The sequence below is a fragment of the Carassius auratus genome, chromosome 12, assembly GCF_003368295.1.
Source record: "Carassius auratus strain Wakin chromosome 12, ASM336829v1, whole genome shotgun sequence".
Classification (NCBI taxonomy): Eukaryota; Metazoa; Chordata; class Actinopteri; order Cypriniformes; family Cyprinidae; genus Carassius; species Carassius auratus.
In genome coordinates, this window is record NC_039254.1 from 16371840 (window position 1) to 16389357 (window position 17518).

The 17518-nt window shown below is 36.3% G+C and overlaps 2 protein-coding genes across 3 annotated transcripts in view; one reads left to right on the forward strand and one right to left on the reverse strand.

Annotated features, from left to right (window-relative positions):
• LOC113111978 (sodium channel protein type 4 subunit alpha A) overlaps positions 1–9945 on the reverse strand; it is a 43920-nt gene extending 33975 nt beyond the window's left edge. For both annotated transcript variants that reach the window (XM_026277281.1, XM_026277280.1), the window contains exons 1-2: positions 9873–9945; positions 9647–9782 (exon numbers count right to left, since the gene is read on the reverse strand). The gene's annotated coding sequence lies outside the window, so the exon portion shown is untranslated. The remainder of the gene's footprint in view (positions 1–9646; positions 9783–9872) is intronic.
• Positions 9946–12880: 2935 nt separating this feature from the next.
• On the forward strand, positions 12881–17082 carry LOC113112245 (myosin light chain 3, skeletal muscle isoform-like). Its single transcript, XM_026277672.1, has 7 exons — positions 12881–13350; positions 14250–14277; positions 15430–15579; positions 16199–16372; positions 16482–16559; positions 16651–16692; positions 16980–17082. Exons 1-6 carry the CDS (start codon positions 13090–13092, stop codon positions 16677–16679), a joined length of 720 nt encoding a protein of 239 aa, XP_026133457.1. The 5' UTR covers positions 12881–13089; the 3' UTR covers positions 16680–16692; positions 16980–17082.
• The last annotated feature ends 436 nt before the right edge of the window (positions 17083–17518 follow it).

Genomic DNA, 17518 nt, shown 5'->3' on the forward strand with positions numbered 1-17518 from the left:
GACAAAATATGCAAAACAGGCTCAGGAGCCGCAGCAAGACACTTTCCCACAGTACCAAAAAGAACTGAACATAACTCTAGAACATCATATTACTTATTAATATAGCAGGCACAGTCACCCAGGCCAACACACATAGATCAAGACGAGATCACAGAGACACAGCCAATGGCAGCCCACTAATACTTTGGAGGAGGTTACATGTGTCAGGCTGCCATTTTCTGATTGAACACACTGTGAATTAAAACATTATACCAAATATATATTAAAATTTATAAAGAACAAAATACATATCCTGCAAAAATAAGTGTAATACAAACTCCTACTTGCTTAAATGGAAGCCATTTGTGACCCTGGTAATCTGAAATGTGAATAACTGAATAAATGTGAATAAATAGTCTTGAATAAATATGAATATATGAATAAATAAGCTTTCCATTGATGTTTGGTTTGTTAAGATAAGACAATATTTGGCTGAGATACAACTATTAGAAAATTTGGAATCTTAGAGTGCAAAATAATAATAATATGTTTAGATAATATCCTAATGATAAATCAATAATTTTGACCCATATAATGTATTGTAAGCTACTGCTACAAACTGACTGGTTTTGTGGTCCTGGGTTATATTTGGTCTTGACAATGATCCTTACAACTTACCAAAGAACTAGTTTTCCATGGACTTAGACATGTGGCCAGAAATGTTTTTCTGACATTTACATTCACCTGTTTTCAATGTCGAGCCAATACACAAAGCAAAGTCTGAACACTTTATCTGCTAGAAAATACTGTAAATACAACATAGCTAGATCTAAATTCACAGGATCACTTATATCATCACACACCCCTACAACCTGTTAAAGCATTAAAGGGATACTCCACCCCCAATTTTTTTTTTCATTAATCACTTACTCCCATGTCGTTCCAAACCCATACAAGCTTTGTTCATCTTCAGAACACAATTGAAGATATTTTGGATGAAAACCGGGAGGCTTGTGATTTAACCATAACATTATGAAGTGGTGAGAATACTTGTGTGCAAATAAAACAAAAATAACAACCTTATTCAAGAATTCCTTTGCGTGGTTGACAGAAGAGCATTTGAGTGATGTGGAGAGACACAGAGAAGACTGTTGATAAAGGAATTGTTGAATAAAGCCATTCTTTTAGTTTTCTTCGCTTACAAACAGTATTCTTGTTCCTTCATAACGTTACGGTTGAACAACTGATGGCAGATGAACTATTCTGAGGACATCTTTCATACTTTTCTGGACTATGACAGTAGGTATGGGTACCGAAACCCGGTATTAAACTGCCCCGGGGCTAAATTATGAAAGACCGTATTATCAGTAAGATCTGACGGTATCGGTTCTGCTTTCTGTACTGGAGAAAAAAAAAATAATGTACTATGTATTTTTGCTTAATAATGTTATCGTGCACATTTTATCTCATTTCTAATGTGCGATCATATTAAGTCGTTTGTCTGTGAGATCTGCGAGATCTCTCATGCACGCCGCGGAGGCTGTCTGTCAGTCAAACACACACAACAAGAACGTGCGCGGCGCATGCACAGACATAACAGTATGAAAACTCCTGCTTAATAATAAAGAGTGACGATGGCGAAGAGATTTGCTTAATGTTATCTTGCACATTTTATCTTACCAAACATTTCTAATTTGCGATATTATTAAGACGTTTGTCTGTGAGATCTGCGAGAACTCATGTGCGCCGCGGAGGCTGTCTGTCCGTCACACACACACACACACACACGCACACACGCACACACACACACACACACACACACACACATTTTTTCCCCAAATTGTTTTAACAGAAACACTTAATGACCAAAAAACAACACCACCTGTCCAATTAAAATGTTTAGTTTAAATTACTAATATGAATTCAAACATGGTTAACAAGTTTTAATTCTAATTACTAAAGTTCTATCATTAAAAATATTGATTATCATATTATAAAGTCTGACAGACTGATGTTAAGAGTGTTCTTTTTAGTTAATAAAAAAACTGTGCCATTATACAAACATTTATTATATATCAGTCTGGCGAGTAAACAAAAATTGTTACCGTATTTTCCGCACTATAAGGTGCACCGGATTATAAGGCGCACCTTCAATGAATGGCCTATTTTAGAACTGTTTTCAAGGCACATAGAATAGAAGATACTGCATTCAAACCTTTGACTGGGTTTGCGTTATGCATCCACTAGATGGAGCTGTGCTAAAGGGAATGTCAACATTTTGACAGAGCGCCTTGATCGATATATAAGGCGCTCCGGATTATAATGCGCACTGGCGTTTTTTGAGAAAATCAAAGGCTTTTAAGTGCGCCTTATAGTACGGAAAATACATTACTAGCCAATGGCGATTAAATTACCAAGGTGTCCATAAGGGTTGGGGGGTGTGGCTTTGAAGAGTGATTTGCAAGGAGGGTGGGATCTTATGTTTTTAAAGCTAAGGGTGTGTTACCCTAAAGGGTCACTTTTGTACCTTCTTACCCCCAAAGGGTTCCTAATAGTGCAACAGGAATACATACTACTACCTTAAGTGAACATAATACTATTCTAAGTTACTAAAATAGACCATTTAGGAGTAAAGAAGGAACAAAGGTGTACCTTTGAGGTTACTACCTAAGTGACAAGCTATTGTACCTCTAAAGGTACATTTTTTGCATATATTTTTCTGACAGTGTAAGTGCAAGTTGAATGCACACATATGCCTAAGAGGATTAAGTGTTTCTTTATGGGGCCCCAGTATACAAGGTATGAGGGGCAGGGAAAGTGAAAAGCAGACATACACTCTGTATTACTCTCATACACATGCGTACCACACAAACACCGATATGGTGGCCGCCCAGCTGCCGTGGGCCATCACGGTTCAGCATCGAGTTACAGAAGTGCGATGACTCTGCTCATTCCAGCTTTACTTGCATCGCACCAATAAACAGGCAAGCACACCAACTCAGCTCGACCCACACCTCATCTCCCAACACCCAGACTTATGTACTCCTTTAAAAACCAGAACAAATGATCCTTCCCCTTGATCCTTCCAGCTATTACAGCACACAATTTGTTGAGTTACAACAGCAAGTTACTGTTGGTCCATTACCGATTCATTGTTATTTTGTTCAACCTCTCTCTTTTCTTTAAAATTTTCATGTGTTTATGGTTGTGACATCAGTAGCATTTCTCAGTCTTTGTCAGTAAATTTTGCAGCCTTTTATCAAAAAATGGTCAGTTTGTCTACACAGTCAATGAAAAGCTTTCAAAAGAGCAATGCTGCCCATGATATGTCCCCTTTAAGAGTTTCCTGCCAAAAATGGAGGACATTCTATGCCATTTTCCCACTGATATCATGCTTCACTATGCCATTTTGGGTTGGGGGGTTAATAAGCAACCATCAAGATCTCTCATATCACTACAGGATGAGAAAGAGCACCGCCCCCTCCTATACTTTTTAAGAGCCTGTATCAGGTCAGAGGCTCAGTTTTCCCCAAGTCTTAAAATATACTTATTGCAAAGGCTTTATTGAAGATGTTTCCTGATTGCATTATAGCAGATCAGGTCTTCAACAAGTAAAGAGTTATACTACCGGATAATCCGGAAGCTTGCCAATGTCCTCATTTTTTTTTTTTTTTTTTTTTATAACTGTACTGTCTGTCAAAAAGAAGTTTGTCTAAAACCAACATGCAAATAACACTGAAAGCTCAATCATAGAACAGAAGTGCATAATGCTGTCTGATGACACGCCAATATGCTCTTGGGTTACTTCATCTCTTATTGTATCTACAGCCAAGAACAACAGGCAGACTGTTATGCACACACACTTGTCTTCATTTGAGTGATTCATGCAATGCTTTTTCAGATAACTGATACTCAGTGGCTGGTTTGGCAGCAAAACACAGATGCAAGAGACATCAATCCATACAGTCTTTTCATGTACAATTCCCTTGAAAAATATCTGGACACCTAAGCCATTCTTAAAAATTAACATCATTGCACAAAAATAAAACAAAAAAAGGGTCAAATAAATAATACTACTTGTTTTCATTTTATTATTATAAAAATGTTGCTATGTGTACTGTGTTAGACTAACCAGGACTTGTCACAGCACTTACATATTATTACTGTTTTGTCGTTTTGATTGCTTCTGTTGTCCTCATTTGTAAGTCGCTTTGGATAAAAGCGTCTGCTAAATGACTAAATGTAAATAGAGTAAATTATGGATCAATATGTAGAGCCCAAAGTCTAGGAAGGTAAACCACAGTAATCAAACAAAATAAAAATTACAACAAAAAAAATGTCACACTATTAGGATGAAAAAAACACAAAAAAAGCAAATGCAAAAAAATAAATAAAAAATAACATAGGCAATATAAAATTTTTCCTCAGTTAAGCAGTGCATTTGCTTTTTGGTTGACTATTTCCATCTTCCCAATGTGTGGGCCTTTTTTGCAACGTTTCACCAAAATGAGAGGAGTTACAATCATTTTAGACGTCTTCTGAATTCTAAGATTTATACCAGACCCAAATTGAACTGAATCACTTCTTTCGAACCATCTCAATGAAAAAAGGAAAAAAAAAAGAAAGAAAAACCCGCCATGAGACAGACCCGTTAAAATTAATTTAAATTTGAGTCATTCTCATCATGTTCGAAGTGAAGTCCCCTACTTCATACACACATTTCTGCCTAGAAATTGCTGTTTAGCAATAACACTTTGTTTTAGACTTTCTTACATATTTAAAGTAGCTTAAGTGTCCAAATACTTTTTGGAGTAACTTTCCATGTGCAACCGCTTGAGAGGTTTTAACACATGATCGATGTTGGCTCATAAAACACAGCGTCACTGACTGACATCCAAAGGGAAATTAAAAGCCTATTTTTACTTTGCACCAGAGCACATGCATTGACATTCAGCTAAAACAAAGTTAATTAATGCAAGAAAAGGTTCAGATGAATTATGTCATCCTCAAAATTACAAACAAAAAAAATGTCACACTATTAGGATGAAAAAAAACACAAAAAAAGCAAATGCAAAAAAATAAATAAAAAAATAACATAGGCAATATAAAATTTTTCCTCAGTTAAGCAGTGCATTTGCTTTTTGGTTGACTATTTCCATCTTCCCAATGTGTGGGCCTTTTTTGCAACGTTTCACCAAAATGAGAGGAGTTACAATCATTTTAGACGTCTTCTGAATTCTAAGATTTATACCAGACCCAAATTGAACTGAATCACTTCTTTCGAACCATCTCAATGAAAAAAAGGAAAAAAAAAAGAAAGAAAAACCCGCCATGAGACAGACCCGTTAAAATTAATTTAAATTTGAGTCATTCTCATCATGTTCGAAGTGAAGTCCCCTACTTCATACACACATTTCTGCCTAGAAATTGCTGTTTAGCAATAACACTTTGTTTTAGACTTTCTTACATATTTAAAGTAGCTTAAGTGTCCAAATACTTTTTGGAGTAACTTTCCATGTGCAACCGCTTGAGAGGTTTTAACACATGATCGATGTTGGCTCATAAAACACAGCGTCACTGACTGACATCCAAGGGAAATTAAAAGCCTATTTTTACTTTGCACAGAGCACATGCATTGACATTCAGCTAAAACAAAGTTAATTAATGCAAGAAAAGGTTCAGATGAATTATGTCATCCTCTTAAAATGATAAAATATATCTTAAAACTATATAACTATGCTAACACAACTGACAGACATTCAACATAGCAAAACACCTCTACATTTCACTTCAACATAATCCGCAGTTGCTTGACTATATCCATTCATGACTGCTTGACCCCGTACTTATGCCTATGTGGTAAGTTGTAAACAAATGATCAGCAGTACAAACAGGCATTTTATGACTATAGTGTGATGACATGGGGCGTGCTCTGGGTCTATGTCTTCTTAAAGGGTTGTAAACCATGCCTCTCTTTAACTGCCATGTCTACTTAACCTTTCTCTCCGGTCTCTATAAGGCCTCATGTAAAGTCCCAAAGGCCAGTTCACACTGCACAGACAAACACCAACAAACTAGTCTGCTGGAGTTTGTTGACTCAGTGTGTTGGCGTTGCTTAGAGTTTGTTTTCACTGAACATGCTTAATCAGTAAATGATTTTACAACAAACTACAAAAAATTTCTGAAGTAATCTGATGAACCACTGCCATGACAATGTGCATATTTCACTTAAAGTGTGCTTCACCCACAGTCTCTTTTATTTTATATGGCGTCTTTTCAGGTGAAGAATGACATGCAAAGTTTAATAACAGTCAAATTTTAATTGTGGTTACAGGATCATCAGTTTCTTCCCCACCTCAGTCAGACTTAAACCCATACAGACTACACTGGACACAAACAGCACAGTGCAGCAACAAAATACAAAGTTTCAACTGATTATAATCAGTGATGCTGTCTACACTGGATGCGCCAAGATGTGACAACTGTTGAGTCTGGTGAAGACACAGTGTTAACTTGACTCTCTGTCACTCGAGGTTTGTTGTTGTTTGTTGGGGCAGTGTGAACATGACAGTTATTTTTCAGAAAATTCTAAATCCAACAGCCAACTTGTTTGTTGGCGTTTGTCTGTGCGGTGTGAATGGGCCTTAATGTATGCTGGATCCACTGCTATCAACTGAAATCACTATGCAAGGTTTTGACATTTGAAATGAAAATCACTTCTAGAAAGATGTATGTATTCACTAAAATGTGGGACTCTAAGATTTGAAAAACTGTCAAAGACATCTTTGTACGTTTTGAGGAAATAGTAAAAGGTCTATGTCGCAGAAATCCTGAATTGGTCTGAATCAGGAGAGAAATCTGCATAGATCAAGCAGTGTTTAAGCAGCTCTAAACAAATATGTGGCTGGATTTTGATGTAAGAGACAACAGGAGATGGAATAGCATGTCAAGCATACAAGCGTGTTAACACTACAGATATCATTTACTACCGCTCATGCCATTTGAAACCAGTGCATTCCCATCTTCTGTGTAACACTAAAGTAGATATTTTGCCTAATGTCTAAGCTGCTTACTGTGAACATTGACCAGTGGCTGTCAAGCTCCAAACAATACAAAACAAGCATAAACATACTCTATATGAATAATTCATAATATTTTAAGTATTCTGAAGCCATACTATAGCTTTCTGTGAGAAACAGACTAACATTCAGTTGTTATTAGCTGAAAGTCCTCCCTCCCCTGTAGCTCTCAATTCGCATTCACACCTGTACACATTTAAGACACAGCAACTTTGAATATATAATTTAAAAGTATTGAACAACATGATACAGAGAGAAAAATAAAAAAAATATGAGCAGTAACGTACTCAAATTCAGGTTGCCTCTAAATCACGTCTCTGATTTTGATTGTGCTTTTCTTGTTCATTTTGATTGGCATTCAGTTTGTTGAAGACTAGAAAAGAGTAGCGTGGAGATTCTGCAAAACAGCTTCTTTTGTCTTCCATAGAAGAAGTCATAGTACTACAGACTTGAAACAACACTGAGTTTTCTTTTTTAAATGAACTATTAAATTAAATGACAATTCATTGTGACCAGAGGTGTCACAATACATATTTTACTGTGGCACTGGAGTTTACCTTATACTGACCTGAGAATCATTTTTTCTTATAATACTTCAGAAATCATGTTGTGTCTGTTTTCTATTTTTTGATCTCATCTTATTAGGTCTGCAAAATGTTCTCAATTTGTTTGTGATTCGGTTGGATTGATTTGCATCAAATCCTTTTCAGGAATTTCTTACTCTGAAATACCAATAAGATATTTAGAAAATCAAAAGCATAAAAGCAATAGATAAGATATTTACCCACAATCCATTGCAGGAAAAGAAACCTGCAAATGTCGTTTGACATTTGTCGGCAATGAAGCAGCTTGACTGCAAAGCCAATTTATATAAATATAGCCGTAACAATATCTAATGGTAAAACAAAAGATATTGATATTGGACAATTTTTGGATGGGGGCTACTAACAGCCCTAATCAACACATCTCATGTGCAAAGATATCAAATGTCAGGATGCTACAATCTCCAGATGCACATAAGTGTGTGGTGTCTATGAAACGGGTCAAATTTATGTCTGCACCTTCAACACTGATTCCCTTTTTGCACATAGGAGGGTGCTGGTAGGGGGATCGCCAGAAGATCACATGGTTCCACCGGTGAAAGAAACCTAAAACCAACACCTACTGTGTCCAAGAACATGTGATGCCCAGTAGAGACGCACACTCTAGACAACTCATTCTTTAATTCAACAAAATCCACACCAAATACCTAGTATGTCACTGAATGATGCTGTGTATAGTTGCTCCATCTATATACCCAAGATTGTATCATATACATGATGGTGTCACCATTTAACTCCATGCATCCATCCCATCCAGTCTGGGCTAATATTATGAAACTGAAGCTCACAAGTTCCAACTTCATGTCTCAATCTTGCCCTTAGAGATCAAACTAAAAACAAGCATCTCCTTTTATTTCATTCTCAAGCAATAGCTAGCATTAAACAACCTTAAATTTAGCTAGCTGGCTCTTCTCTGAAACAATGGTGTCTACATGAGACAAAGTCTACTTCCACTTCCTCCATGAAAGGCAAGAGCACAAAACTGAAGGGGGGTTAAGCAAAATCTGATCTGAGTGCTTTTGACGAGCATCTCGGGACCAGCAGTCCAAAGTCTCCATCATCCTACACCTCTGATCAGGGCAACATGGATTAACAGGGGAGGAATGGTGGGGTACAACTGGGCACTATGAGCATCATCAACCGAGCCCTTGAAATGAAGACATGGGCTATATTTAACTCTGACTCCATACACTGTTGGGATGGGAAAAAGTGTACGGCTACACGATCAGCATCTGCTGGAATAATAGACCTGACACATTAGACATAAACAAAAGTTCTGTGTATAGTTCACGTTTACATTTGTGGAAGTCCCAAGGAGGGTAAATGAGCATGACAGTGATAAAGATAAAACTGGAAAATGAGGCAACACTGCCTATCTCATTTAGAAATCAAATTTAAAGAATAAAATACATTATACATTTTTATTACGTGGATGCTTACAAAATATATAAAAAAGACATGAGTACTGAATTGAGTTTCAGTATTCATTATTTATTATTTTATTGTTTTAAAAGAAAAGCCACAGCGTGATTTCGGGACATGAATCTAGTGCAGTTATAAGAAACAGTTTGCCTGAGACTATGGTCAATTATACAATTATTATATATTTAGTGGTTATTATACAAAAATATTTGCCAGCAGAATGACAAAACTGACCAATCAGAATCAATAATTATTTGAGAAATGTTTTCAAATCTTTCTCACTTTCCCATTTTTAATGACTTTTAATGATCCTAATTAGAATTTCTGATAAAATATCGCATTCTGTTAAATATTTGTCACAATTTTATAACAGATAATTCCTCAACATTATATTTCATATATCAAGCTAGAAAGTTCTATCAAGACGTGCTCAACAGTAAACTAAATCAACAGTGAAATCAAAACCCTTGGGGGCCAAAATTAATCCTGCAGCTTTCCAGATACACAGCATTGCCCTCATTGACCTATACGTCATGCAGACATTGCTCTAGATCACAGCTTTACCTGTCACAGTGAGGTAAATATTTCCACAAAACCCTCAGTCTTTGTCTTCCTCCCAGCTGAAGTCTGTTCTCTTAACCAGGGTCCAGCGCGAGCTCCAGGACAGCTGTTGCTGACGCAGAAACGTCTTGAATGAAACCTGAGATTGAGCCGCAGGTACAGATGATCATCACTGGAAAACTCTTACTTACGAAGGTCCTGAAACATTAAAACGTTATTTCTACTTTACCTTTCCTGGACAGATGCTTTTATGGGTTGTTTTACTATAATAATTTCTGTATCACCTATGGACAAGAAAAGGATTTTCCACACACAAATATTTAAAGGTTTAGCTGGAACACAATATAAACAGTTTGTTTTCCTTATTTATAAAATATATCGAACGAAAATAAGCTATACTGTTGAATATCGAACAAATATTCAGACTGTATACCACGTACAGGGCTCGCGAGTGGGAAAGAATTCAAATGCGTATTTTGACCGTTGATTTGATAAAAGGCGCGAAAATCTCTCAAAGGAGTAAATCGATTAACGCGATTAAGATTTAATTTTAATTATTAATGAATCTGAAAATGAATGAATAATTGGAGCTGTAGTAGCTAACCCAATGTAATTACATTTTTTTTTTACATGCTACCAGTCATGATTAAATAGGCCTAATATAAATTGTGTTTTTTTTAAGTTTCAGGGCCTTTAATACTTTATATTCATACCCAAAGCATCTATCTATCTATCTATCTATCTATCTATCTATCTATCTATCTATCTATCTATATATATATATATATATATATATATATATATATATATATATATACATACATACATACATACATACATACATATATATAAACTCACACTCTCTCTTTCTATATTTCTCCCTCCATCTCTTTCTCTCTCACGCACAAACACCGCCCGTTTGAAGTAGATCAGGCAGCTGAGCAGAAATCTAATATACTTGATCACTCCCACTGATAAAGTTGCAGATGCTTCTTGGAAGGGAGGAAGTGCCACCATTGAACTGCACATGCTAACAACAACATTCTTTTAATCAGATAGAAATAAATTACTGAAAGTATTCACATCGTAATTAGCACAGTGTTTAATGTTGAATGTTTAATGCATATTACAAGCACGTAAGCCTACTGTAAATAGGCTACTGGCTGAAAAGGAGCTCATGTTTGAAAAGTGATATTGATGACGTAATACATCACATTGAATACTGAACATGTAGCGCCATCCTCTGGTGTAACAGGCTATTTGAGGAAAGTAAGCAAAGAAATTCAGCAAGAAAAGTAAAATTAAGTTTTCAGAGACAAAAATGTAATGTAAAAATGTATGGATGTCATTGCATCAGAAAAATATAATCAAATTAAGTGGCCAAATATAAACCAATTTCTAACATCTAACTAATCTAATATGACTATTTTAGAATATAAATATTAACACAATTATAACCACTGTAATAACAAGGTTAAAGGGTCAGTTCACCAAAAATTCAAATTATGTAATTAATTACCTTCATTTTGGTCCAAAACCAGAAGACCTTCATACAATTTTCAGAAAACACAACTTAAAATATTTTTGATCAAATCTGAGACCCTCCCTTAGACAGCAATGCAACTATAATGTTCCCAAGTCTAGAAACGTAGTAAGGACATTAGTAAAATTGTCCATGTGACATCAGTGGCTCAACTTCAATTTTGTGAAGCTAGGACAATAGTTTTTTGTGCACAAAGAAAACAATAATAACATAATTTATTCAACAATTCGTCTCCCTGAGTTACCACTCTGCCATTGCGGAGAGTATCCCACAACATAATCAACATGATCAGCAATGTTTTTTGGGTGAACTAAACCTTTAAGTGCAGTTGTGATAATACATACTTAAGTATATGCAGTTAAGTCTTGAGTCGCCATTTGAAAAGTGTTGTTGTCGGTTTGGAAATTATATTTCCCAATCTCTTTTCTTAGTTCATTTTGGACCTCTATAAAAATATTATAATGCATTCATTAACTGGTAAGGTCATGCACTATTACTTTATATTTTTATATGTTATTTAAATGTATTAGACCTCACAGTTCAAGAAGTAACAATGCCACAATGAAACCCTTCAAAGAAAAACCATAATTAATATTTTGACATTTTTAGTAGCATAATGAATAAGTCTTTAATAACACTTTATGGATTTCTTTAAGTAGACTACTTATTGATTAGTACTATATATTAGTACCATTCTGCATTTTGCTAATATATATAATTGTTTTATATAAAAGGGACACTATGTCAAGATAAGTAGCTTTTGTAATCGTATATTTACAGTAGAGGGCAGAGTTTCTCTCACAAGGCTCATTAGAAGCAATAATAACATCAGATGAGAGAAATAATAACAACAGAGTCATTTATTAGACCTATTGATTAAAGAATATGATTTCTTGTTTTGTATTGTACTCTACAGTGCATATTCTTACATTATGAGTGCCTAAACAGTACCTGGAAGGAACCTAGCAAAAAGAGTCTCGCCTCTAGACCCACATGTTCAGGAAATAATACGATATAATGCACTCCAAAAAGAGGGATGACCAGAAGAGTTGGTATATTATATTATATCAGTTAATTAAATTACGGTATTTAACTGTAAATGCAAGTTAAAACCGTAAAACCTAAAATGTTTCTACTGTATTTTTTATGGTAAAATTGCAGTTTTTTTTTTTTTAACCTTTTTTTACTTTTACATTCTGCATCGCCACATCAAGCCCTCGCTGGATTCCCTCCTCTGCTATCAATCAGAGGAATGTCTGTAATTCCTCAACAGACAACGAAACAGCAATTTTTTAGGTTGTTAAAAAAGGTGAGCTCGTTCAAAACGGTTGCTTTTCAATCATTTGCTGGCTTTGCTGATTTTAATGTAGCGGTTCTGTTGTGTTTGTTGCGGTTCAGTGATGCAGATAGTGACGATTCTTTCCGGACAATCAGTGATCAGCAGAGTTTACATGTCACGTATTGTTAACGGTACGTTTCACTTGAAACCTCAGCCTAGGTGGTGCTAAAAAAAGAACCAGGTACTAGGTACTGTAAAACCCCAAAAGTGAACTGTACCTAATCTTACCATGCAGTGGAAAAGTGCAAAAAAATATATAATAATATCCATCTATCCATTTATAGTGCCTAATGCAAAATATTCACAGGAGAGATGTGTATGATGGTGTTGATTAAAAGTGAAGTGGGGAGTGAATTTGTATCCTGTCAATTACAGTGATCCCACTGGAGTCACAGCATTCTTTCCTTTTTTAGAAATGGTAGTGATATTGGGGAGGTGCAGCAAATTTAGGGAGATGGAGGAGGGTATATAACATCTAGGGCTCCAATCCATACCAATTAACAGCAATCAAACATTTGAATAAGGTTTTGTTTTTGTCCATTCACTTGTTGTAATTGCACCACTATGGCTTCACAAAAGCCAGTGCCCAAAAAAGAAGGAAAGCCAGCTCCAGCTACAAAAAAAGAACCAGCTACTGAAGCAGAAGGACCAGTGTCAACAGCTGATCCTAAACCAACAGCGCCAGCGCTGGAGAAGGCTGCTTCTGCCCCAACATCGGAGTCAGCTACAAAACCTCCTGAAAAAGCCAGTCCTGCTCCTGGAGCAGCCCCAGTGGCAGCAGCCCCAGAACCAGATCCAGCTTTTAAATATGATCCTGCTGCTGTAGTAAGTCTCTGTGTTGTGTTGTGTTGTGTTGTGTTGTGGCATTTAATTTTACTCAGGTGTCCAATGGCCTGTATTGGTGTGCCCACAATAATGGTTGACTTCTGTATTTAAATGTGTATGTACAGTAAAAAGACTAAATTATAGATTCTAAATCTAGATTTTCTCTTTATTGACAAGCATTGGGTAATCAAGTACAAGTGAGGCACCATGATAAAATTTTTCAAAATGAAAAGTCTCAGTCCACATATTTAAAATTGAGATGTGCTGACACTGAAATTCATTAAAAAAAAAATACAGAAATTTACAGAAAAAAAATAATAATAAATCCTGATCAATAACCGGAATGGTGTAGACACAGCAAAGATCCCCAATGCAAAAGGTAACTAATTAATTTCAAATAGTTTAATTGCTGGATCATTTCTATTGAAAAAACTGCACATTTTGCTAAGCGGTTGCCTGAACATGTACTGTACAATTCACTGCTTCATGGCTGGATTCTAGTAGTAGTTCTTGTCATGGATCTACACGCACCTGCTACTGATCTATGAGGTCTTACCACTTACCACTGTATTCATACACTTCCTAACTTAGACTCCCCAGGGAGACAGATATGGATGATATGATCTCATAAACCGACTGTGTGCTTTGAGAGGAGATTATTTGTGGTGCCAGGAAAAAATGATGGCAGAACAACTGCCAGACTGTTATTAAACACATGACGCAAACATCTGTTCAGTAGTATATGGTAGAAGATCTTTAATGATCAAAAATTCAAAAATGCATTTCATGTGTGAGTCAGCACTAAATGACTATGTCTCATTTGATATATTTTACTGATGACTTTAAGACGAAAATGTCTACAAAAACCTAAAATAAACACTTCTTGTTCTGGGTTTCAGGGTAATCTCAGTGCTGAACAGCTTGAAGGTAAGGAACAGCCTTAAAGGGATAGTTCACCCAAAAATGTAAATTATGTCATTAATAACTCACCCTCATGTCGTTCCAAAACCGCAAGACTTCCGTTCATCTTCGGAACACAGTTTAAGATATTTAAGATTTGGTCCGAGAGCTTTCAGTCTCTCCATTGAAGCTGTATGTACGGTATACTGTCCATGTCCAGAAAGGTAAGAAAAACATCATCAAAGTAGTCCATGCGACATCAGAGGGTCAGTTAGAGTTTTTTGAAGCATCGAAAATACATTTTGGTCCAAAAATAGCAAAAACTATGACTTTATTCAGAATTGTCTTCTCTTCCGTGTCTGTTGTGAGAGAGTTCAAAGCACTGCAATTTAGTGATGTCTGGTTCGTGAAAGTATCACTCGATGTAACCGGATCTTCTTGAACCAGTTCACCAAATCGAACTGAATCAATTGAAACGGTTTGCGTCTCCAATACGCATTACTCCACAAATGACTTAAGCTGTTAACTTTTTTAATGTGTCTGACACTCCCTCTGAATTCAAACAAACCAATATCCCGGAGTAATTCATTTACTCAAACAGTACACTGACTGAACTGCTGTGAAGAGAGAACTGAAGATGAACACAGAGCCGAGCCAGATAACGAACAAAACACTGACTCTTTCTCAAGTCAAGAACCGGTTGCATCGGTTTTTGGATCACCAGTAGTTCTTTCAGACAGATCGATTCAATAAACTGGTTGAAGAAAACAGTTCACCGGTTTTGCGTTTGACGTAATGGCATCATTGGCGATGATTGCCCTTGATTCAAGCCTTCGGTTTACCCGCACTCATAACACTAGCACCGAATCAGTTCAGAATCAATCATCAAAAGAATCTGTTCAGTTCAGACGCTCTGTGTGTGGACTAACTTGAAGATGTTTTTATTACCTTTCTGGACATGGACAGTATACCATTCATACATTTTCAATGGAGGGGCCGAAAGCTCTTGGACCAAATCTAAAATATCTTAAACTGTATTTCGAAGATGAACGGAGGTCTTACGGGTTTGGAGTCATTAATGACATAATTTTCATTTTTCTGTGAACTAACACTTTAAAAGGTCATATGATCAACTTAGTTGAAAATTAACTAACTTAATGTAATTTCATTTTTATACAGAGTTCAAAGAAGCTTTCCTGTTGTTTGCCAGGACTCCATTGGGGGAGATGAAGATTTCACTAGCTCAATGTGGAGATGTGATGAGAGCTTTGGGTCAGAACCCAACCAATGCTGAAGTTTTGAAAGTTCTTGGGAAACCAAAGCCCGAAGGTAGTCTCACAGTTGGGGAAAAAACAGCTGTTGTGACTAGGAGGAATGCAAAATGTGCAGTGTTCATAGCACCAGGAAAATGGTTGAGATCCACAGGTTTATAAATTAATTCAACTAGTGCTTTCCCAAGTGCCACTGGATCCTACGGGAGCAAACCAAGGGAAAGACTTAACACAAATGTCAGAGATTACTGAGATGTTGATTGGCACAAACGTCAAAGATATCATTAGCAGTTAGTCCTCTGTTACATTAGCAAGACATTCTCTGAATATTAAGATCAAGTTCATTCTCATCATAATGGCTCACTAAGTCAAGGTGCCATTCTGACCACAGGAATGCATTAGGACACCTCAACACATCATAACATTGACAAAAAATGGTGACACTTACTAAATGTAACATTCACTTTATGCAATTGTGTGCTATTGAAGCTTAAATGGATAATTTGCGTTCATTTTCATGCTATGCCCAACCCTTTATTTCTTCCATGGAACCCAAAAGAAGAAGTCCCCCCCCCCACTCCATAAAGTCAATGGAGGCCATTTGGATTTTTGAATAATAATTTTTTTTTCTAAATATATAATTTGCTAAATTGGTCTTTTTAAATTGTGTCATTCAGAAATGGAATCCAAACTGATCGACTTTGAGACTTTCCTGCCAATGTATCAACAAGTTTCAAAATCTAATGAAAGGGGCACATTTGAAGATTTTGTGGAAGGACTTCGGGTCTTTGACAAAGAAGGGAATGGAACAGTCATGGGGGCTGAACTCCGCCATGTGCTTGCTACTTTGGGTATGGAATTGGGGAGAGAAAATGTGCCAAATCCAAAAAAAATCATAATTTTCTTCAATTGAAATATTTCATTTTCATTTTGCTCATTATAACCCCGGCTCATTTTCAGGTGAGAGACTGTCTGAGGGTGAAGTGGATCAGTTGCTGGCAGGGCAAGAAGACACAAATGGTTGTATTAACTATGAAGGTAAGAGCAGTTACTAAAGACTTTCCTCTACTGACAAAATTGATGTCATGAAGGTTCTCATTGAAATGAATCTTGATATTCTTTATCCAAGCTTTTATAAAACATGTCATGACTGACTGAGGGACCTCTTCTGGTAAGTGCATCCAAACCAAGGCGTCCCAACCTTTTTATATTTAATTTTTTGGTCTATGATCCCTATGATTTGTTTGAAGTACCCCCTGTGTTACATTAACAATTCAATAAATATAATGATATCAATTATATAAATGTAATTCTGCCAGTTCATAACTTCCTGACCTCATGATCTCTTACAGGATGGCAAACCCCTTAGTTGAGAAGTCCTGATCTGAAATATAATACATTTTGCTAGTACATTTTAAACTTAAATGAACAATAACTATATATTTTCTGATGGCCTAGGTACAGTAGCAGCCTCACATGCACGTCAGTGAGCTGAAGGTCGAGTGTGAAAACTGTCCTCTCATCAGTGATTCATGATGTCATCGATGAATCATAAATAATGCAACTTTTTTTTATTTTATTGTACAACTGATTAAAATCGGTCTGTTCTTCAACCACCAGTGTTAAGCTGTTTTATATCAGCAAAATTCATAATCCTAATTCCAACTCTGTTTGTCTCTTGAAAAATTTTTTCTGACTCTGTCCCAAGGGAGGATCAACACAGCTGTCAGCAGATCAACTTTGACTTTGGTTTACCTAGTGTACCCAGTTTGTTCTAATCCCCAAATGTCAGGATCTTTTACCAGGCACATAAGATAAACCCAGACTCGTTGTCACTAGACAACTCTCAAAGGACTTTACTAAGAAAAACCTTGTTCTGTAGCCAAGAGTTACATTCACTAAAAGGATGCAACATTGAGCTGAGCTGATTTACAGCACCTCACACTGAACAAATGGTGTCCAGTCAAGTAACTATTGGAAAGATATGAATCAAGTAC

Excerpts from the sequence above, each read along its gene's own strand:
- LOC113112245 (XM_026277672.1), top strand. The coding sequence starts at position 13,090 with ATGGCTTCACAAAAGCCAGTGCCCAAAAAAGAAGGAAAGCCAGCTCCA. Across the intron at positions 13,351-14,249 it reads AATATGATCCTGCTGCTGTA|GGTAATCTCAGTGCTGAACA; the intron begins GTAAGTCTCTGT and ends TCTGGGTTTCAG. Across the intron at positions 15,580-16,198 it reads TGGGAAACCAAAGCCCGAAG|AAATGGAATCCAAACTGATC; the intron begins GTAGTCTCACAG and ends TGTGTCATTCAG.